At 47.0% G+C, this 24,353-nt stretch overlaps 1 protein-coding gene across 1 annotated transcript in view; it reads right to left on the reverse strand.

Moving 5' to 3' along the window:
• The window catches only part of LOC141056818 (uncharacterized), a 28,704-nt gene extending 21,164 nt beyond the window's left edge, over positions 1-7,540 (reverse strand). Inside the window, exon 1 of the mRNA XM_073553294.1 lies at positions 7,535-7,540. Coding sequence (XP_073409395.1) covers positions 7,535-7,540 — 6 coding nt within the window. The remainder of the gene's footprint in view (positions 1-7,534) is intronic.
• Positions 7,541-24,353: the final 16,813 nt, after the last annotated feature.

A 24,353-nucleotide genomic window follows, 5' to 3' on the forward strand; every position in this document is an offset into this window, starting at 1 on the left:
ATGATGCTCCCCTATACACAGTATGATGCTCCCCTATACACTGTATGATGCTCCCCTATACACAGTATGATGCTCCCCTGTACACAGTATGATGCTCCCCTATACACTGTATGATGCTCCCCTATACACAGTATGATGCTCCCCTATACACAGTATGATGCTCCCCTATACACTGCATGTTGCTCCCCTATACACAGTATGATGCTCCCCTATACACAGTATGATGCTCCCCTATACACAGTATGATGCTCCCCTATACACTGTATGATGCTCCCCTATACACAGTATGATGCTCCCCTATACACTGTATGATGCTCCCCTATACACTGTATGATGCTCCCATATACACAGTATGATGCTCCCCTATACACTGTATGATGCTCCCCTATACACAGTATGATGCTCCCCTATACACTGTATGATGCTCCCCTATACACAGTATGATGCTCCCCTGTACACAGTATGATGCTCCCCTATACACTGTATGATGCTCCCCTATACACAGTATGATGCTCCCCTATACACAGTATGATGCTCCCCTATACACTGCATGTTGCTCCCCTATACACAGTATGATGCTCCCCTATACACAGTATGATGCTCCCCTATACACAGTATGATGCTCCCCTATACACTGTATGATGCTCCCCTATACACAGTATGATGCTCCCCTATACACTGTATGATGCTCCCCTATACACTGTATGATGCTCCCCTATACACTGTATGATGCTCCCCTATACACAGTATGATGCTTCCCTATACACAGTATGATGCTCCCCTATACACAGTATGATGCTCCCCTATACACTGTATGATGCTCTTATACACAGTATGATGCTCCCCTATACACAGTATGATGCTCCCCTATACACAGTATGATGCTCCCCTATACACAGTATGATGCTCCCCTATACACTGTATGATGCTCCCCTATACACTGTATGATGCTCTTATACACAGTATGATGCTCCCCTATACACAGTATGATGCTCCCCTATACACAGTATGATGCTCCCCTATACACAGTATGATGCTCCCCTATACACTGTATGATGCTCCCCTATACACAGTATGATGCTCCCCTATACACTGTATGATGCTCCCCTATACACAGTATGATGCTCCCCTATACACAGTATGATGCTCCCCTATACACAGTATGATGCTCCCCTATACACTGTATGATGCTCCCCTATACACAGTATGATGCTCCCCTATACACTGCATGATGCTCCCCTATACACAGTATGATGCTCCCCTATACACAGTATGATGCTCCCCTATACACTGTAGAATGCTCCCCTATACACTGTATGATGCTCTTATACACAGTATGATGCTCCCCTATACACAGTATGATGCTCCCCTATACACTGTATGATGCTCCCCTATACACAGTATGATGCTCCCCTATACACAGTATGATGCTCCCCTATACACTGTATGATGCTCCCCTATACACTGTATGATGCTCCCCTATACACAGTATGATGCTTCCCTATACACAGTATGATGCTCCCCTATACACAGTATGATGCTCCCCTATACACTGTAGGATGCTCCCCTATACACTGTATGATGCTCTTATACAAAGTATGATGCTCCCCTATACACAGTATGATGCTCCCCTATACACAGTATGATGCTCCCCTATACACAGTATGATGCTCCCCTATACACAGTATGATGCTCCCCTATACACTGTATGATGCTCCCCTATACACAGTATGATGCTCCCCTATACACAGTATGATGCTCCCCTATACACTGTATGATGCTCCCCTATACACAGTATGATGCTCCCCTATACACAGTATGATGCTCCCCTATACACTGTATGATGCTCCCCTATACACAGTATGATGCTCCCCTATACACTGTATGATGCTCCCCTATACACAGTATGATGCTCCCCTATACACTGTATGATGCTCCCCTATACACAGTATGATGCTTCCCTATACACAGTATGATGCTCCCCTATACACAGTATGATGCTCCCCTATACACAGTATGATGCTCCCCTATACACTGTATGATGCTCCCCTATACACTGTATGATGCTCCCCTACACACTGTATGATGCTCCCCTATACACAGTATGATGCTCCCCTATACACAGTATGATGCTCCCCTATACACTGTATGATGCTCCCCTATACACAGTATGATGCTCCCCTATACACAGTATGATGCTCCCCTATACACAGTATGATGCTCCCCTATACACAGTATGATGCTCCCCTATACACAGTATGATGCTCCCCTATACACTGTATGATGCTCCCCTATACACAGTATGATGCTCCCCTATACACAGTATGATGCTCCCCTATACACAGTATGATGCTCCCCTATACACTGTATGATGCTCCCCTATACACAGTATGATGCCCCCCTATACACAGTATGATGCTCCCCTATACACAGTATGATGCTCCCCTATACACTGTATGATGCTCCCCTATACACAGTATGATGCTCCCCTATACACAGTATGATGCTCCCCTATACACTGTATGATGCTCCCCTATACACAGTATGATGCTCTCTTATACACTGTATGATGCTCCCCTATACACAGTATGATGCTCCCCTATACACAGTATGATGCTCCCCTATACACTGTATGATGCTCCCCTATACACAGTATGATGCTCCCCTATACACTGTATGATGCTCCCCTATACACTGTATGATGCTCCCCTATACACAGTATGATGCTCCCCTATACACAGTATGATGCTCCCCTATACACTGTATGATGCTCCCCTATACACAGTATGATGCCCCCTATACACTGTGTGATGCTCCCCTATACACAGTATGATGCTCCCCTATACACAGTATGATGCTCCCCTATACACAGTATGATGCTCCCTTATACACAGTATGATGCTCCCCTATACACAGTATGATGCTCCCCTATACACAGTATGATGCTCCCCTATACACTGTATGATGCTCCCCTATACACAGTATGATGCTCCCCTATACACAGTATGATGCTCCCCTATACACAGTATGATGCTCCCCTATGCACAGTATGATGCTCCCCTATGCACTGTATGATGCTCCCCTATGCACTGTATGATGCTCCCCTATACACAGTATGATGCTCCCCTATACACTGTATGATGCTCCCATATACACTGTATGATGCTCCCCTATACACTGTATGATGCTCCCCTATACACTGTATGATGCTCTCCTATACACTGTATGATGCTCCCCTATAAACAGTATGATGCTCCCCTATACACTGTATGATGCTCCCCTATACACAGTATGATGCTCCCCTATACACAGTATGATGCCCCCCTATACACTGTATGATGCTCCCCTATACACTGTATGATGCTCTCCTATACACAGTATGATGCTCCCCTATACACTGTATGATGCTCCCCTATACACAGTATGATGCTCCCCTATACACAGTATGATGCCCCCCTATACACTGTATGATGCTCCCCTATACACAGTATGATGCTCCCCTATACACAGTATGATGCCCCCTATACACTGTATGATGCTCCCCTATACACTGTATGATGCTCTCCTATACACAGTATGATGCTCCCCTATACACTGTATGATGCTCCCCTATACACTGTATGATGCTCCCCTATACACAGTATGATGCTCCCCTATACACAGTATGATGCCCCCCTATACACTGTATGATGCTCCCCTATACACTGTATGATGCTCTCCTATACACAGTATGATGCTCCCCTATACACTGTATGATGCTCCCCTATACACTGTATGATGCTCCCCTATACACTGTATGATGCTCCCCTATACACAGTATGATGCTCCCCTATACACAGTATGATGCTCCCCTATACACAGTATGATGCTCCCCTATACACAGTATGATGCTCCCCTATACACAGTATGATGCTCCCCTATACACTGTATGATGCTCCCCTATACACAGTATGATGCCCCCCTATACACAGTATGATGCTCCCCTATACACAGTATGATGCTCCCCTATACACTGTATGATGCTCCCCTATACACAGTATGATGCTCCCCTATACACAGTATGATGCTCCCCTATACACTGTATGATGCTCCCCTATACACAGTATGATGCTCTCTTATACACTGTATGATGCTCCCCTATACACAGTATGATGCTCCCCTATACACAGTATGATGCTCCCCTATACACTGTATGATGCTCCCCTATACACAGTATGATGCTCCCCTATACACTGTATGATGCTCCCCTATACACTGTATGATGCTCCCCTATACACAGTATGATGCTCCCCTATACACAGTATGATGCTCCCCTATACACTGTATGATGCTCCCCTATACACAGTATGATGCCCCCTATACACTGTGTGATGCTCCCCTATACACAGTATGATGCTCCCCTATACACAGTATGATGCTCCCCTATACACAGTATTATGCTCCCTTATACACAGTATGATGCTCCCCTATACACAGTATGATGCTCCCCTATACACAGTATGATGCTCCCCTATACACTGTATGATGCTCCCCTATACACAGTATGATGCTCCCCTATACACAGTATGATGCTCCCCTATACACAGTATGATGCTCCCCTATGCACAGTATGATGCTCCCCTATACACTGTATGATGCTCCCCTATACACTGTATGATGCTCCCCTATACACAGTATGATGCTCCCCTATACACTGTATGATGCTCCCATATACACTGTATGATGCTCCCCTATACACAGTATGATGCTCCCCTATACACTGTATGATGCTCTCCTATACACTGTATGATGCTCTCCTATACACTGTATGATGCTCCCCTATACACAGTATGATGCTCCCCTATACACTGTATGATGCTCCCCTATACACAGTATGATGCTCCCCTATACACAGTATGATGCCCCCCTATACACTGTATGATGCTCCCCTATACACTGTATGATGCTCTCCTATACACAGTATGATGCTCCCCTATACACTGTATAATGCTCCCCTATACACTGTATGATGCTCCCCTATACACTGTATGATGCTCCCCTATACACTGTATGATGCTCCCCTATACACAATATGATGCTCCCCTATACACTGCATGATGCTCCCCTATACACAGTATGATGCTCCCCTATACACAGTATGATGCTCCCCTATACACTGTATGATGCTCCCCTATACACAGTATGATGCTCCCCTATACACAGTATGATGCTCCCCTATACACAGTATGATGCTCCCCTATACACTGTATGATGCTCCCCTATACACTGCATGATGCTCCCCTATACACAGTATGATGCTCCCCTATACACAGTATGATGCTCCCCTATACACAGTATGATGCCCCCCTATACACTGTGTGATGCTCCCCTATACACAGTATGATGCTCCCCTATACACTGTATGATGCTCCCCTATACACAGTATGATGCTCCCCTATACACTGTATGATGCTCCCCTATACACAGTATGATGCTCCCCTATACACTGTATGATGCTCCCCTATACACAGTATGATGCTCCCCTATACACAGTATGATGCTCCCCTATACACAGTATGATGCTCCCCTATACACTGTATGATGCTCCCCTATACACTGTATGATGCTCCCCTATACACTGTATGATGCTCCCCTATACACTGTATGATGCTCCCCTATACACAGTATGATGCTCCCCTATACACAGTATGATGCCCCACTATACACTGTATGATGCTCCCCTATACACTGTATGATGCTCCCCTATACACAGTATGATGCTCCCCTATACACTGTATGATGCTCCCCTATACACAGTATGATGCCCCCCTATACACAGTATGATGCCCCCTATACACTGTATGATGCTCCCCTATACACTGTATGATGCTCCCCTATACACAGTATGATGCTCTTCCTATACACTGTATGATGCTCCCCTATACACAGTATGATGCTCCCCTATACACTGTATGATGCTCCCCTATACACTGTATGATGCTCCCCTATACACTGTATGATGCTCCCCTATACACTGTATGATGCTCCCCTATACACAGTATGATGCTTCCCTATACACTGTACGATGCTCCCCTATACACTGTATGATGCTCCCCTATACACTGTATGATGCTCCCCTATACACTGTATGATGCTTCCCTATACACTGTATGATGCTCCCCTATACACTGTATGATGCTCCCCTATACACTGTATGATGCTCCCCTATACACAGTATGATGCTCCCCTATACACAGTATGATGCCCCCCTATACACTGTGTGATGCTCCCCTATACACTGTATGATGCTCCCCTATACACAGTATGATGCTCCCCTATACACTGTATGATGCTCCCCTATACACAGTATGATGCTCCCCTATACACAGTATGATGCTCCCCTATACACTGTATGATGCTCCCCTATACACAGTATGATGCTCCCCTATACACAGTATGATGCTCCCCTATACACTGTATGATGCTCCCCTATACACTGTATGATGCTCCCCTATACACTGTATGATGCTTCCCTATACACTGTATGATGCTCCCCTATACACTGTATGATGCTCCCCTATACACTGTATGATGCTCCCCTATACACAGTATGATGCTCCCCTATACACAGTATGATGCCCCCCTATACACTCTGTGATGCTCCCCTATACACTGTATGATGCTCCCCTATACACTGTATGATGCTCCCCTATACACAGTATGATGCTCCCCTATACACAGTATGATGCTCCCCTATACACTGTATGATGCTCTCCTATACACTGTATGATGCTCCCCTATACACAGTATGATGCTCCCCTATACACAGTATGATGCTCTCTTATACACAGTATGATGCTCTTATACACAGTCTAATCCCCCCTCACTGTATATACACTGACCGCTTAGTATTCCCCAAATTGTTTGATAGCTCCAGCACTGTAATCTCCACACTGTATGATGGCCCGCTAGATAGCCTCCATATAGTGTAATGTGCCAGACAAGTCTCACTATAGTCCTCAATATAGTATAATGCACTCCCCATAGGCAGACCCTATAGAATAATGCAGCCCTTTATATAATGCACCCCATAGGCAGCCTCATAAAAAACAAATCCAAAACTCACCTTTCCTCCTGGTTTCTTCACTGCTGCGAGCTCCCGCACATCTCCGGACTGTAGGCTCCGAGTAGTGACGTCATTGCGACCCCCTGTCAGTGTTGGCGTTAGTGACATCAGAAGCTGATGAGAGGGGGATGATGGGAGAGGGAGCGTAATGCTCCTTCTCTCATCAATGGAGTCAGCTGAAATGGCATCCAGCCAACACAGTTGATTTTGCAATGACAGGTGGGGACCCACTGCTGGCGCAGGGCCCTAGCGCCTGCTCACGGGCCCCATAGCGGCCGGGTGGCAGAGCAGGGAGATCGATTCTGCCTGATCTGCCGCAGAATGTAACACTATCGGCGTGCTGTGGTTGGGTCCCCTTAGAGCGCTGGTCCCGGGGTGACCTCCCTCCCCCCTGTAGCTCCCCACATTGTAGGATTAACGATAAGTCACCTGCATTACTGATACTAATATATCACACTAGTAACATGTCCATGCCACTAACAATCGCTGCATAGAAAAACACTATTCCACAGCTATTTGTCATCAAGCACTAACTGCTGCTGTGGCACTACAAGTGCCAGACTTCACTTCCCAGTAGGAGCAGCAAACACTAGTTAGGGTGTGTGCACACGCTGCGGATTCTGCTGCGGATCTGCAGTGGATTTGGTCCTGCGGATCAGCAGTTTCTGCTGCATTGTACAGTACAGTCTATGAGAAATGAAGAACACAGTGCACACGCTGAGGATTTTCTGCGGATTTAAATCTGCAGCATGTCCATTCTTTGTGCGGAATCCGCAGCGTTTTGTCACCTGCCCCATTATAGGAATCCGCAGGTGTAAAAACGCAGGGGAAATCCGCACAAAATCTGCACTAAATCCGCAGGTAAAACACCGGTCATTTAACCTGTGGATTTACCTGTGGATTTAGCCAAATCCGCGCGGAAAAATCCGCAGAGTAATCCACAACGTGTGCACATCCCCTAATCCTCTAGGACTCGCTGTCAGCCTGGTAACGGGTAGGTTAATAATTACACGCCAGCACAAACAGCGAGATAAGGTGATACACTGGTTTAACCCTCCCTCTGCCTGCCAGGGAGGATGCGCCGCTTTCTCTGCACAGCTCAATGCCTGCAGCCAGCAGTGCGATCTCTAGTTTGCACTTTTCCTGGTTTTCTCTCAGTCCCAAAGTGCAGTAAATTCCCAGGCCAAGACAAAGCATCGCCATATAGCGCATCAGTGACCGCTGCAAAGTGCCTGAAAACTATGTAACACGTAAGGAGAGCATCATGTAATGAATATTACACCCCAATAGCAGTAAGTTGTATGTATATATCCAAAGCAACAGATTAGACACTTCAAATAGTAATTACCATAGATACTCATCAATCCCCATGCTGTGTGCAGTGTCCACTGGTCCTGGAGCAGCGGCTCCTCAGCTGTCAGGCTCCTCTCAGTCAGAAGCAATCAAGTGCAGAGCAGACAGTGAACTCAGCTCACAGGCAGAGGCAGAGCCCCCCGCGTCCAGGCTGCTGCTGGAGCTGATGACTTCTCTGCAGCAGGGAGCTTTCAAGGAGAGCGCGCTCAGCCAGGATTGGGTGAGTGACCTCCCCTCCCCCTCTCCTCTGCAGAAGAGCGGTCACATGACTTACTCCCTGCTGCAGCATGGAATTGTATCGGTGCGATCTGCATGCTGATATAGTTACATAACATAGCTCGGGTGGGCCCCATCAGAGTGCGGGGCCCGGGGCCACCGCCCCCTCTGCCCCCCCCCGGTAGCTACACTACTGTCAATGAGAGATCGTTCCCCTGCCCAAAGGGTCATTTAGACATTTATTTTCAAAACTCGTTGCCCTGAGAGTAGTACCGCTCGGGAGGATCTGCTTTGCAAAGTGGAAGATCTGGTTCAGTCGCATTACCTCCCTAACTGGAGGGTCAAATGTTTGAACAAATTCCTGTCAAGTAAGATATTAAATGGGGAACACAAATGTTTAAGTATATGAATACCTTTCAGCTTCCACCAAGAAAAAAATTGTGGCTCAAGGCCTGGCGGGAACATGGGGTTTTGTAATATAGCTGTCAGGGGAGAAGGGCTTGATTGTAAGTTATATTTAAACCGGACTTTCCTCCAAAGAGGCAACGAGTGGACTGTAAAAGGAGCCACATTCATTAACCCCCGTGGAAGTCGGTCTGTGGTCCACATTAGGCCTGATAAAGAGAATGGTTTGGAGAGAAATGATTCCAGAATAACTCATCTCGGACTATTGGGATATGAACACGCACTTATTAATGGAGCAATCTGTGCCGACTTGTAATAAAGTGTAAAATTAGGGAGGGATAAACCCCCTTCTTTTCTGTGACGGAACATAAGTTTTTGCACAATTCTGGGTTGTTTTCCGAGCCAAAGAAACTTAGACATCATAGAGTGTAACTGAGTGAACGTTCTGGCTGGTACCATAATTGGGAGGGACCTAAATAGATATAAGAAACGAGGCAGTGACACCATTTTTAATGCCTGTATTCTGCCGAGCCAGGATAACTTTGAGGAAGCCCATCTATCCAGGTCCCTCTGGAAGGATTTTATTGATCCTGTCACAATGGATGTAAAGATTTTGAAGTCAATGTATAAGAGGGATATAGGTCTATAATTTGTTGTGAGATGATCTTTCTTAGGATTAGGGATTACGGTTACATGCGCCACGTAGAGCTCAGGGGGCAGCTGTGAGCCATTTAGTAGTGAATTACAGAGGTTTTTATATGTGGTGTCAGCACATCGCTGCATTTTTTATAATATATTGCTGTAAGACCATCCGGTCCCGGGGCCTTTCCTCTTTTTAGTTTTTTGATTGTTGAAACTATTTCCTCCTCAGAGATGTGTAAATGGAGTTGTTGTGCCGCGGACTCAGTCAGGTTAGGTAGATGTAGTGTGTGAAGGAATGACTCCAGTAGTGAGGGGGGGTGATTGTGGGGCGAATACAAACTCTGGGGGTATTCATTATAAGTGCTATACACAGTGGCGTAGCAACTGTTTGTGGCGCCCGGGGCGGTCGAAAAATTTGCCGCCCCTTTGGTCGTTGATAATTCGGAAGCATCCGAAGAGCCCACACTACACTCAAAGATCTAATTTTTAGTCTGCTACTAACTCTGCTATTATTTCTAAATTTCTAGACTTTCAACTTCTTGCAGTTCTCTATATGTATGTATTAGCTTGATGATGCTGGATGAAGACCTAATGGCTTTTTTTAATACTAATTTTTAATAATGTGACAGAAAAAAAAACAGAAAGTACAAATTATTTTGGCGGACAGGGGGCGGACACTGACAGCTTGGGGTCCCTGTTCAAGAAATGTGTCCGGGCCCCCCTCCTTTTATGGCGTCAAAGCTACGTGTGTGTATATATACATATATATATAGATTATTGATGTTATATAGCCACACACACACACACACATACAGGTATATATTACATAGTCTCCTTTATTATGTATATCCCAATCCCCCACACCCCTCATTGTCCTCCTCCCCTCGCATCCCATTATTGTCCTCTCCCCCACCTCCATCATTTTCTTCTCCACCACTATCTTTGCTTTCTCCCCCACCACTCCCATCATTGCCCATTCCACCACCTCCATCATTTCCTCCTCCTCCACCACCCCCATTTATTGCCCTTTCCACCACCACCATCATTGCATTCTCACCCACAACCCCATCATTGCCCTCTCGACCATCACCCCATCATTGTCTTCTCCCCATCACTGCCTTCTCCATCACCCCATCACTGCCTTCTCCCCATCACTCCCATCATTGCCTGCTCCATCACCCTATCACTCCCATCATTGTCTGCTCCATCACCCCATCATTGCCTGCTCCATCACCCCCATCATTGCCTGCTCCATCACGCCATCACTCCCATCATTGCCTTCTCCATCACCCCATCACTGCCTTCTCCATCACCCCATCACTGCCTGCTCCATCACCCCCATCATTGCCTGCTCCATCACCCCATCATTGCCTTCTCCATCACCCCATCACTGCCTTCTCCATCACCCCATCACTGCCTTCTCCATCACCCCATCACTGCCTGCTCCATCACCCCCATCACTGCTTGCTCCATCACCCCCATCACTGCCTGCTCCATCACCCCATCACTGCCTGCTCCATCACCCCATCACTGTCTGCTCCATCACCCCATCACTGCCTGCTCCATCACCCCATCATTGTCTGCTCCATCACCCCATCACTGCCTGCTCCATCACCCCCATCACTGCCTGCTCCATCACCCCCATCACTGCCTGCTCCATCACCCCATCGCTGCCTTCTCCATCACCCCCATCATTGTCTGCTCCTTCACCCCATCACTGCCTTCTAGACCATCACTCCCATCACTGCCTGCTCCATCATACACACAGACATACACACAGACATACACACACAGAGACATACATACATACATACACACATACATACACACAAGACACCACCTCTCTCCTCTCACCTGTCCGCAGCATCGCCAGCGCTTCCTCCCTCACACAGCAGCGGCCGCTGAATGATGACGTCATTCAGCGGCGCTCCTCTGTGTGAAACAGGAAGCGCGGCCTCCGGGCAGGAAGCAGGACGGACCCTTGCCGCTCCGTTCCTGCTATTCACTCTTGCAGGCAGCGGAGCTGCCGTGATCGCATCGCTCCCTGCCCGCCGCTGCACTGCACTGCAGGGTGGAATTGCTGCTGCCGCGCCGCCCCCACACACATGCCGCCTGGGGCGGACCGCCCCCCCCGCCCCCCCACGCTACGCCTATACATGACATCGGGGTGGGCTGAGATCTGACCCTTAGGGTCTTTTATAGAGGAGATTATATGCAGTGACTCTCTCATTCTGAGCTTACGAGCGGCATCTTATTAGGCTTATTGGCATGGTGATAAAACGCGGCTTTACTCCAAGTTAGCGCCTCTCCGTCCTGGTGGTGAGAATGGCGTCTAATTGTCATTTCATATCTTGTATTTGTGTAGATAAGTATAGGGGTGAAGAGCGCTGATTGGCCAATTCTAACTTCTGCAGTTTCTCCTCCAGTCTGGGCTGTAATTCAGACCTTTCTTCTTCCTGTCGGCCGATAACTTAATCACAGAACCGGGAATAGATTTTCTGTGCGCGAGTCACATTGCTCCAAGTGAGGCCTCCTCCGCTGTGTGAGTTTAGGGGAAATTTGTTATATCTTCTCTTATAGCGGTTACATTAGAGATTTGGGCATTTTAGCTCCTGGTGTGGAGTCGATAGCACAATCATATGCCGCCATATAGTAGACGGCCGGTAACTGGGGAGAATTCCCTCCTGTGTGGGGTCTATTTCCCTCCAGAGAAATCACATGTTACATTCCACACACAACACTGTGTAGAGAAGGCGGCGCGGGGTAATTGTGCCAGTAGTGAGGGGCGAATAATGGCGGGAATGTCACTGACTGAGGAGAAGGCTCCATGGAGGTCTGCACTCCGGAGATCATGTGACCCCTGACTCCTCCCCTCCTGTGACCTCATCACAGGTCCTGTGCACAGAGCGGCCATATATGTGGAGTGCGGCTCTGCAGGTTAGTGATGGGCAGTTCGGCTCTTCTGGCTCCTTTCCCCACTTTTCTCCCTCCTGTCCCTTCACTATAAAGCCTGAGCCTCATTATACAGCTGTACAGGGGTCTAGTGAAGGCTTTTTAGCCCTTTCCTCAGACTGTAGCTCCTGGGAACAGGCCCTCACTCCTGTCCCTTCACTATAAAGCCTGGGCCTCATTATACAGCTGTACAGGGGTCTAGTGAAGGCTTTTTAGCCCTTTCCTCAGTCTGTAGCTCCTGGGAACAGGCCCTCACTCCTGTCCCTTCACTATAAAGCCTGGGCCTCATTATACAGCTGTACAGGGGTCTAGTGAAGGCTTTTTAGCCCTTTCCTCAGACTGTAGCTCCTGGGCACAGGCCCTCACTCCTGTCCCTTCACTATAAAGCCTGGGCCTCATTATACAGCTGTACAGGGGTCTAGTGAAGGCTTTTTAGCCCTTTCCTCAGACTGTAGCTCCTGGGAACAGGCTCTCACTCCTGTCCCTTTACTATAAAGCCTGAGCCTCATTATACAGCTGTACAGGGGGCTAGTGAAGGCTTTTTAGCCCTTTCCTCAGTCTGTAGCTCCTGGGAACAGGCCCTCACTCCTGTCCCTTCACTATAAAGCCTGGGCCTCATTATACAGCTGCACAGGGGTCTAGTGAAGGCTTTTTAGCCCTTTCCTCAGTCTGTAGCTCCTGGGCACAGGCCCTCACTCCTGTCTCTTCACTATAAAGCCTGGGCCTCATTATACAGCTGTACAGGGGTCTAGTGAAGGCTTTTTAGCCCTTTCCTCAGTCTGTAGCTCCTGGGATCAGGCCCTCACTCCTGTCCCTTCACTATAAAGCCTGGGCCTCATTATACAGCTGTACAGGGGTCTAGTGAAGGCTTTTTAGCCCTTTCCTCAGACTGTAGCTCCTGGGAACAGGCCCTCACTCCTGTCCCTTCACTATAAAGCCTGGGCCTCATTATACAGCTGTACAGGGGTCTAGTGAAGGATTTTTAGCCCTTTCCTCAGACTATAGCTCCTGGGAACAGGCCCTCACTCCTGTCCCTTCACTATAAAGCCTGGGCCTCATTAAACAGCTGTGCAGGGGTCTAGTGAAGGCTTTTTAGCCCTTTCCTCAGACTGTAGCCCCTGGGAAAAGGCCCTCACTCCTGTCCCTTCACTATAAAGCCTGGGCCTCATTATACAGCTGTACAGGGGTCTAGTGAAGGCTTTTTAGCCCTTTCCTCAGACTGTAGCCCCTGGGAAAAGGCCCTCACTCCTGTCCCTTCACTATAAAGCCTGGGCCTCATTATACAGCTGTACATCGGTCTAGTGAAGGCTTTTTAGCTCTTTCCTCAGACTGTAGCTCCTGGGAACAGGCCCTCACTCCTGTCCCTTCACTATAAAGCCTGAGCCTCATTATACAGCTGTACTGGGGTCTAGCGAAGGCTTTTTAGCCCTTTCCTCAGTCCGTATCTCCTGGGAACAGTTCCTCCCTCCTGTCCCTTCACTATAAAGCCTGGGCCTCATTATACAGCTGTACAGGGGTCTAGTGAAGACTTTTTAGCACCCCACTGGGAATTTATCTACAGGTAAAGGCACAATTGTGTCTCCATGGGGGTTTTGCTCACAGCCCAACATCGTGTGGCCCTCCAAAGAAATGCCACCCCTCACCATTACTGACCCACTGCCAAACCGGTCATGCTGAAGGATGTTGCAGGCAGCAGATCGCTCTCCACGGCGTCTCCAGACTCTGTCACGTCTGTCACATGTGCTCAGTGTGAACCTGCTTCCATCTGTGGAGAGCACAGGGCGCCAGTGGCGAATTTGCCAATCCCGGTGTTCTGTGGCAAATGCCAAGCGTCCTGTACGGTGTTGGGCTGTGAGTACAACCCCCATCTGTGGACGTCGGGTCCTCAGACCATCCTCATGGAGTCGGTTTCTAACCGTTTGTGCAGACACATGCACATTTGTGGCCTACTGAAGATCATTTTGCAGGTCTCTGGCAGTGCTCCTCCTGTTCCTCCTTGCATAAAGGTGGAGGTAGCGGTCCTGCTGCTGGGTTGATGCCTTCATACGACCCCCTCCACATCTCCTGGTGTACTGGCCTGTTTCCTGGTAGCGCCTCCAGCCTCTGGACACTACGCTGACAGACACAGCAAACCTTCTTGCCACAGCTCACATTGATGTGCCATCCTGGATGAACTGCACTACCTGAGCCACTTGTGTGGGTTTTAGAGTCCGTCTCATGCTACCACGAGTGTGAAAGCACAACCAACATTCAAAAGTGACCAAAACATCAGCCAGAAGCATTGATACTGAGATGTGGTCTGTGGTCCCCACCTGCAGAACCTCTCCTTTATTGAGGGTGTCTTGATAATTGCTAATAATTTCCATCTGTTGTCTATTCCATTTGCACAGCAGCATGTGAAATTGATTGTCAATCAGTGTTGCTTCCTAAGTGGACAGTTTGATTTCACAGAAGTTTGATTTACTTGGAGTTATATTCTGTTGTTTAAGTGTTCCCTTTATTTTTTTGAACAGTGTATATAGATAGATAGATTTTTTTTCTTTACGTTGGAGGGTCCAATTCCAGCTATTGCTGTGGGATCTGTGATTTCTATCTACTCCACTGTGTACAGGATAATAGAGTATAATAAAGTAGTTATGGATGTGACGTAACTAACATTGTGCAGTGACTCTGCTTTCCATATAGTGACGGATATTTCTTGTTGCTGAAACTGTGATTTTTTTTCCACTTTAAACCTTTTTTAAACCCCTCTGATCAGTGCGATCATACAACATACAAGCCTCTGATGGCTCCAGTGATGCCCTGTACTACTGTAGTGCCGTGTATCATCACTGCCTGTCAGTGTAATACTAACGGCCCCATACACATGAGATCAGAGTTGGCTGATCGGTCATTTGGCAGACGGCGATCTCTCCCGACTCCCCCATACACACAAATATTCCAGCTTTCCTGTGGTCTGTATGAGAGAGTCGCCTCCAGACTCCTCTAGAGGAGGATTATCTACAGGAAGAACAAACGGATTATCCTCTGAAATTCAGGATGCCAGATCCTTCTCTGCCCTGACATCATCTGTCGGGAGGCCCCCAAATACATTATATGGTCGGCCAAACCCCCCGAAATCAGTGCTTTCATGGAACTTTAGTCTAATGTGTATGGGGGGTTATAAGGTAACTTATTGGACGCTGCCTCTGGCCCGGCTTAATAGACCTTCATACATTGCAGCCCAGACACCATTATTAGGCATGTAAGGCCTGTTTCACACTTCAGTTTTTTTGTGTCAGTTAAAATCCGCCAAAATGGAGGAAAGCGGATCCGTTGCTAACTGATGTGAACGGATGCCACCGGACCGTTTTTTTTGACGGATCCGATGAATGAAGAATTTTAAAGGACCTGCAGCCCGGGGGGGGGGGGGGAGGGGGGAGAGAGAGAAAGAGAGAGAGATTTTTTTTTTCCAGGCGCCAGAACAGACTTTAGGGTTAAATTTCAGGGTGAGTGAAGTTTTTCGGGCATGCGCAATGTGAAGTGCGGATCCTGCCGCCCGAAAAAACGTTACATGCTCCGTTCGGGCATGTCGGCGGACGGCAAAGTTTTGGCGGATCCGCAAAAAAGCGGATCCAACGGTTGGCCGTCCGTCAAGATCCGCTGGTAATGCAACTCAATGGGAAAAAAAACGGATCCGCCAAACTAAATAGCGGATCCGGTTTTTTTGCAAAACGGCGGATCTTGACTGATGGACAAAAACTGAAATGTGAAACAGGCCTAAGTATCAGAGTAACTAGGCCGCCCCATAATATTGAGTACTTGGGGGCGGGGGGCATTCAGCCAAACTCTGTCACACCTTCTTAGATGCCATGTTTGCTTTTCAGGGTTTTTGTTGCAGCCTCATCTGTGCCCTCCCTGCGGTGTACATCTATGTTCTGGGGCCCAAAAAGATTCATTTCTTTTTAATAAATGTTTAACATGTTAAAAATTCTAAAATGTGTCTTCTGCTTTTTACATATTTTTTTCTTCTTACAAGAATTGTTGGAGCCAATTTTCTTTAGAAACATTTTAATATCGGCTTTTTCTGGAGTTTTCTTGTAATATAGGAAAGTCTAAGGCCAGAAATAATCCCCATAAATCACTGTACATGGAGACTTTGGGATCAGATCATTTCTGTCCGTTGTGTTTGTGGAAACTAAAAATCTTTTCTAAAAGCCTCAAACTTCTGTGTGTGACTCAGAGCTGAGATCTAACGGGATAGAAGATTCCAGTGCGGGGAAGACGGGAAACCTTCATATAGACGGCCGGTGGGGATGGAGGCAGTGACCGACTCTGGCCAAATCTGTCTCTAGAGCCGCAGTAGAAGATGAAGATGTCGTCCTCATCATGAAGGAGTTATTTCTCATGTCGCGTGTAATGAATCTCTCCTGCAGTATTGCTAATGCCGATTCCAGTGTCGGTAATGAGACGAGAATTAGCGTTATGGAAGATGAGTCTATGAGGAACGTGTTCAGCTGCCGACTCCGAGGAGGAAACTGCTTGTTGTCTGTGGCCTAAATATATAGGTTTTATTAGTAGATGTCAGGGGAGAAAACTAAACCCTGTAAGATAATAAATCTCCTCATATGTTTCCCTTATTGTCTCCAGTAATTGTATTATTACACAGGATTCTTATGATGTTACATCGGATCATCTTCTTCTCATTCAGGTCTCTACAATATCGGATCCTCTCAGTGAAGATCTTCTACATAAGAGAGTTTTCCTGATTTACCCATCAAGGATGGATATGGACAGAGACAAGATGGTGGAGAGGATGTTACACCTCACCCTAGAGATCCTCTTCCGTCTCACTGGAGAGGTGAGAGATTCTGATGACATCACATTACATCATTCTTATCTATGGGAATAACAGATGGACAGAACTGGAGAGGTGAGGACTCTGGAAATGTCTGTAGTGAGATTTATTAATGTGTCTCTCCATAACCAGGATTACACAGTGGTGAAGAAGACCTCTAGTGATCGCTGTCAGGACTCTGTGTCTGAGGGATGTGGAAGACCCCTGAGCCCAATCACGGGGCCCCCACCTCACCCCCTGATCCATGAGGACATCAATAACCAGAAGATCCTAGAACTCCTCTACAAGATGATGGAGCTGCTGACTGGAGAGGTGACACTGCTGGGAATGCTGGGACATTATACAGTAACACTATGAAGGGATCGGGGGGATGACGGTATCATTGTATGTGTCAGGTTCCTATAAGGTGTCAGGATGTCGCCGTCTATTTCTCCATGGAGGAGTGGGGGTATTTAGAAGGACACAGAGATCTGTACAAGAACGTCATAATGGAGGTTCCCCAGCCCCTCACATCACCAGGTAATAGACAGGACTAAATACACACGGCCTATAATTATCTGTATGTAGAGAATGAATTCAGTCCCTGTATGTGTTTCCTCCAGATCTATCCAGTAAGAGGACAACACCAGAGAGATGTCCCCGTCCTCTTCTTCCACAGGACTGTAACCAAGAAGATCCCAGTGCTCCTCAGGATCATCAGGTAGATGGAGAGAAGGTGTCAGGAGATCTCCCCTATGATGTGTAGACGGCTGTGAAGGTCTTGTGCTCAGTCTTGTTTTATCCACCAGTATTATATGTTTTATACTTGTGTAATGAGAACGGTGGAGATGGCAGGATTAGAGCTGATCATAGATGGGACTTCTCCATCTGTCTGTGACTTTTACAATATTTGTTTCAGGGTGAAGATCTGACCCATATTAATACTACAGAGACATATGTGAGGGGTGATGAGCGGTGTAAAGAGGAGATTCTCACATATGACTACCCAGGTGAGTAGTAACCACTGAATGCAGAGAGGTCACAGATTCCTCTCAGTCACCGGCTGTGGCTGCTTTATCGGTGGTGTAGTTCGGCCGTATTACCATGATCACCATTTTGCCTCTAGACCACAACATTCCCCTCCACCCAAAACTGTTCAAATGGCTTTGGGCAGTGAAAGCCCTTTTCTAGAGAACATACGAGCTGAATTAGGAGACGCTGACCGTTACCTGCCCAGATCTGTAACTATAAAGCGAAATGACAGCGTACATAGATTGTGCTGACAAGATAGAAAATCGCTTGAAGAAAAGTATGATGGGTCTGTAAGAGTAAGCGGAGGGTAATGATGCTGTTGGCTTCCTAGATCCCTGAGATCTTATCGGATGAATCTTCTCTCCCTTCTGTGCTGCTGAATGTCTCATGGTCCCTACAAGACCAGGTCCAGTCTTTCTGGTCAAACTTTGCTTTTATGAGCGGCAACAGTAAATGTGCAGTGACAGTGAGGCCAAGTGTGAATTATAAGTGTGTACAATAACAGAGTTTCCCTTTATCCTGACTTTTCAATTTGTGTTAAAACTACCTTATTTTTTGGACTATAAGACGCCTTTTTTCCTTCAAAAATATGGAGGAAAATGGGGGGGTGCGTCTTATAGTCCGGATGTACCAGCTCTGGCTGTGGTGGGGAGGTGGGAGAACGGCATCGGCGGAGCAGCGAGTCACATGAGGCTGGAGCCGGTGACTGCGGCTAACTCCTCTTCTCGCTGCTAAAGAGAAATTAATATTCACTGTATTCCACGCCCATGGGTTTGGAGGGCAATGAATATTCATTTCTCTTTAATAATAGTATCTTGATATGATTAGCCTCCAACCCCGGTCCTGGCATGCATGGCCCCATCCTTATAATTGACCCCCATCCCTATCCTGGTATGCATGGCCGCATCAGAAAACATTAAAAAACAAACCATTACACTTACCTACCCCGCGCTCCCTCTCAGTGTCCAGCTCCGGTGCCAGCAACTGCTTTGTGCTTGTAAGCAGCGCATGGCAGGGACGTCATGTGCTGCTCACAAGCAGAGCCCAGCTGCCAGGACTGTGCACACAAAGGGCAGTGAGTATTCATTGCTCTTCAGTAGCGCGCAGTGTCAGCCACCAGCTTCCTGCTTCCGGTCACGTGTGCCGCTACTTAAGAGAAATGAATATTCATGAATACTCACTGTTATCAGCGCTGGTTACAAGCAAATAGCAGTTGCTGGCACCGGAGCAGGACGCTGCAAGGGAGCGCCGGTTAGGTAAGTGTAATGATTTGTTTTTGTTTTTTTAATCATGGGGCCATGTCTACCAGGATAGGAATGGGGGTGGGGGCCACTTATAAGGATGGGGCCCTGCATACCAGGACGAGATGGGACCATGCATACCATGATAGGGATGGAACCCTGCATACCAGGATAGGGATGGGATCATTCATACCAGGATAGGAATGGGGGTGGGGGCCACTTATAAGGATGGGGCCCTGCATACCAGGACGAGATGGGACCATGCATACCATGATAGGGATGGGACCCTGCATACCAGGACAGGAATGGTGGTGGGGGCCACTTATAAGGATGGGGCCCTGCATAACCGGTTGAGATGTGGCCATGCATACCAGGGCGAGATGTGGCCATGCATACCAGGGCAAGATGGGGCCATGCATACCAGGATGAGATGGGACTATGCATTCCAGGATAGGGATGGGATCATTCATACCAGGATAGGAATGGGGTGGGGGCCACTTATAAGGATGGGGCCCTGCATACCAGGACGGGATGGGACCCTGCATACTAGGATAGGGATGGGGCCCTGCATACCAGGATAGGAATGGTGGTGGGGGCCACTTACAAGAATGGGGCCCTGCATACCAGGACGAGATGGTGCCCTGCATACCAGGATGAGATGGATCCCTGCATACCAGGATAGGGATGGGACCATGAATACTAGGTCGAGATGGGGGCCCTGCATACCAGGATAGGGATGAGGCGGCATGCATACTAGGATGAAATGGGGGGGGCCCTGCGTACCAGGATAGGGATGAGGCGGAATGCATACCAGGGTAGGGATGAGGGATCCAAGCATACCAGGATAGGGATGAGGTGGTTATGCATGCAAGGATAGGGATGAGGTGGCCATGCATGCCAGGATAGGGATGAGGGGGCCATGTGTATCAGGATGAGGCTGAGGGGACCATATATACCAGGATAGGGGATATTAAGTACAGAATTGACCAAATTTTTGCTTCAATTTTTTTTCCTAATTTCTTCCTCTAAAACCTAGATGCATTTTATGGTCCAAAAATACGGTAATTTCAAGGAGGATTGTGATAAACTACAGGAAAAACATAATGATAATATTAAAAAAATTGTTATTGAATTATAATAAATAAAAACTGAATGCAGCTGAATCAAACTGGAGCATGTTTGGAAAATATCTGAAAAATGTATTACAGTAAATAAAGCCACAATATTCACAATAGAATAGATACAGGAAAGATGTATATCTTTGTACCGTGTTAGCCAGTAGATAGAAAAATATTCAGGATTGAGAGTCCTCAGTAGCATACCTCAGCCCCAGAGCATACCTTTTAATGGCTAACTGAAAAGGTAGAATAGAAAAATCCTAATACACACTGTCAGTATAAAAGCACATTATATAAACTGCCCCTATCATTGTTAATATAGTGAATCAAATATCAAAAAATTTATATATTTATGAAATCACAAAAACGGAAAGTGCTGCATTGTGCAAATGTGAAGAGTGTTATAACCAAAGTGCTTTAGTGCCAAAGGTGCTATACAGAAACCAGTGCCAAAATCGCTGTGTGATAAAGTGCTAATAGTGCAAACACATCATGGGGGCATATAACTACAATGGACCTGTAATAAGTATCAGGTCCATGGGACCCTGGCAGCACACTGTTTATCTCGGTGATACAAACCCATGCACTTTATCCTTCTTTACTTTTGCACTGCAGCACTTTGTACCTGATACAATAATAGTGTTGATATTATTGTTGATAATGCCTATTGTTATGAATGGGTCACCGAGGAGGAGAGCAGGTCCAGGCTAAGCCACAGAAAACCAGAGAGGGTGGTCACTAAGCAGATTGCAGACCCCTGATCCTATCCCCACAACTAGCAGTAGCCGTGGAGCGTAGCTACGATGATCCTAGATGCCTCGGCATAGCCGGAGAGCTAAATAAGCCTAAAGCAAGAAAGGGGAAATCTAAACTGCCCCAGAGCAGACCCCAAAGGAATAGATAGCCACCAAACATATATTGTTGGTGAGACAAGATGAAAACACAAACGCAGGTAGGAAAAATAGACTGAGCAAACGATTGGACCCACACTAACTAGACAGGACAGGAAAGGAAAGACACTGTCTGCAATCATGCAAAAAACCCTGCAAAACGTCTGATGCAAAAAATACTGAAGTCACACAACTTCGCCCCCCACTATATCAGCACTCTGGTATATTCTGAAAGCAGAGCAAAAAGAGACCAATCTAATGGGATAAAACAAACTGGCACAAGCAGTAACATATGGGCGGTGATTCAGCACAGCCCCAGCCGGAGCTGGCTGACCCGCACCAAGAAGAGATAGACAAAACCAGATCAAATGCAAACAGAATAGCAAATAAGCCACTTAGCTGAAAATGCAGGGACAGAGCTGGAGAAATCAGACCTCAGGAGGAACAGGAAGCAAATCAGCAGCAGGGATAGAGGGAGTCAGCTGTCTTAAATCCCAATCTGAAACCCCAGATCTTCAATCGTCATCATCATTATCAGGTGGCAAGCCTCTGTCAATCAGATCAAGTCAGCTCCAGAGGGAGCCCAGAAAGAGAACTCGCAACCCCTCTGTTGATCTGACCAGCTCCACTACCTTCAGTAATATCCAGAGGGAGGCCAGAAAGCAAATTCACAACAGTACCCCCCCTTGAGGAGGGGTCACCGAACACTCATCTACGCCACCAGGCCCATCAGGATGGGCCCGGTGAAAAGCACGAACCAATCTTTCGGCATGAATGTCAGAAGCAGAGACCCAAGAATTATCCTCCTGGCCATAGCCCTTCCATTTGACCAAGTACTGGAGTCTCCGTCTAGCCAAACGAGAATCCAATATTTTCTCTACCTCATACTCCAAATTGCCTTTAACCAATACAGAGTCAGGAGGCACCGCCATAGGAACTACTGGCTCCACAAACCTCTTCAACAAAGATTTATGAAACACGTTATGGATCTTAAACGTAACTGGAAGAGCCAATTGGAAAGAAATGGGATTAAGGATCTCCAAAATCTTATAAGGTCCAATGAATCTTGGCTTGAATTTTGGAGGCGCAACCTTCATGGGAATATTCTTTGAAGACAAACAAACCAGATCACCCATATTAAACCGGGGACCAATGGTCCTATGCCGGTTGGAAAACCGTTGGGCTCTTTCCTGAGAGTGGGACAACTTATCCACCACTTGGTCCCAAATCTGCTGCATTCTCTCTACCACAGTGTCCACACTTGGGCAGGCCGAAGATTCCAATTGCCCTGAATAAAATCGAGGATAAAACCCAAAGTTACAGAAAAAGGGCGACATCAAATTGGCAGAACCAGCTCTATTGTTTAGCGCGAATTTGGCCAAGGGCAAAAATGAGACCTAGTCATCCTGATCAGCAGATATGAAACATCTCAAATAGGACTCCAAAGTCTGGTTTGTTCTCTCAGTCTGCCCATTGGTCTTAGGATGAAATGCAGATGAGAAAGATAACTGAATTCCCAGTTTGGAACAAAAAGCTCTCCAAAATCTGGAAACAAACTGGATTCCTCTGTCTGACACAATGTTCTCAGGAATCCCGTGCAACTGAACCACCTGTTGTAAAAACAAGGGCACCAACTCAGAAGAAGATGGCAACTTTGGTAGTGGTACAAGATGGACCATCTTAGAAAATCTATCACAAATCACCCAGATAACAGTCATTCTCTGAGAGACAGGAAGATCAGAAATAAAATCCATTGAAATATGGGTCCATGGCCTCCTGGGCACCGGCAAGGACATCAACAACCCACTAGAACGAGAACAGGGCTTGGACCGAGAACAAGTCCCAAAGGACTGCACAAAATTCCTGACATCATGAGATAAGGCAGGCCTCCAAAAAGACCAACTCACCAAATCTCTGGTACCAAAAATACCTGGATGACCAGCCAACACGGAGCAATGAATTTCAGACATTACTCTTTTCCTCCACTGGTCAGGGACATACAATTTTCCCTTAGGGCAACGTTCAGGTTTGTCCTCCTGAAATTCCTCCAGGGCACATCTCAAATCAGGTGAAATAGCGGAAAGAATTACACCCTCATTTAGAATGGTAGTAGGTTCGGTCACATCAAGAGAATCCGCAAAGAAACTCCTGGAAAGGGCGTCCGCCTTAACATTCTTAGTGCCCGGAAGAAAAGAGACCACAAAATTAAAACGCGTGAAAAACAAGGCCCACCTAGCCTGTCTAGGATTCAAGCGTTTGGCTGATTCAAGATAAATCAAATTCTTGTGGTCGGTGAAGACCACAACTTGATGTCTAGCTCCCTCCAACCAATGTCTCCACTCTTCAAATGCCCATTTCATGGCCAACAATTTCCGATTCCCCACATCATAGTTGCGTTCAGATGGGGAGAATTTTTGAGAAAAGAAGGCACCTTAGAAGTCACCAGATCTTTTTGGGACAAAACGGCTCCTGCACCAATCTCAGAAGCATCTACCTCCACCTGAAATGGGAGTGAGACATCAGGTTGCCGTAGAACCGGAGCAGAAGTGAATCTCCGCTTAAGCTCCTGAAATGCCGAGTGCC

The sequence above is a fragment of the Dendrobates tinctorius genome, unplaced genomic scaffold (assembly GCF_039654945.1).
Source record: "Dendrobates tinctorius isolate UK_male_01 unplaced genomic scaffold, ASM3965494v1 ptg000200l, whole genome shotgun sequence".
Lineage (NCBI taxonomy): Eukaryota > Metazoa > Chordata > Amphibia > Anura > Dendrobatidae > Dendrobates > Dendrobates tinctorius.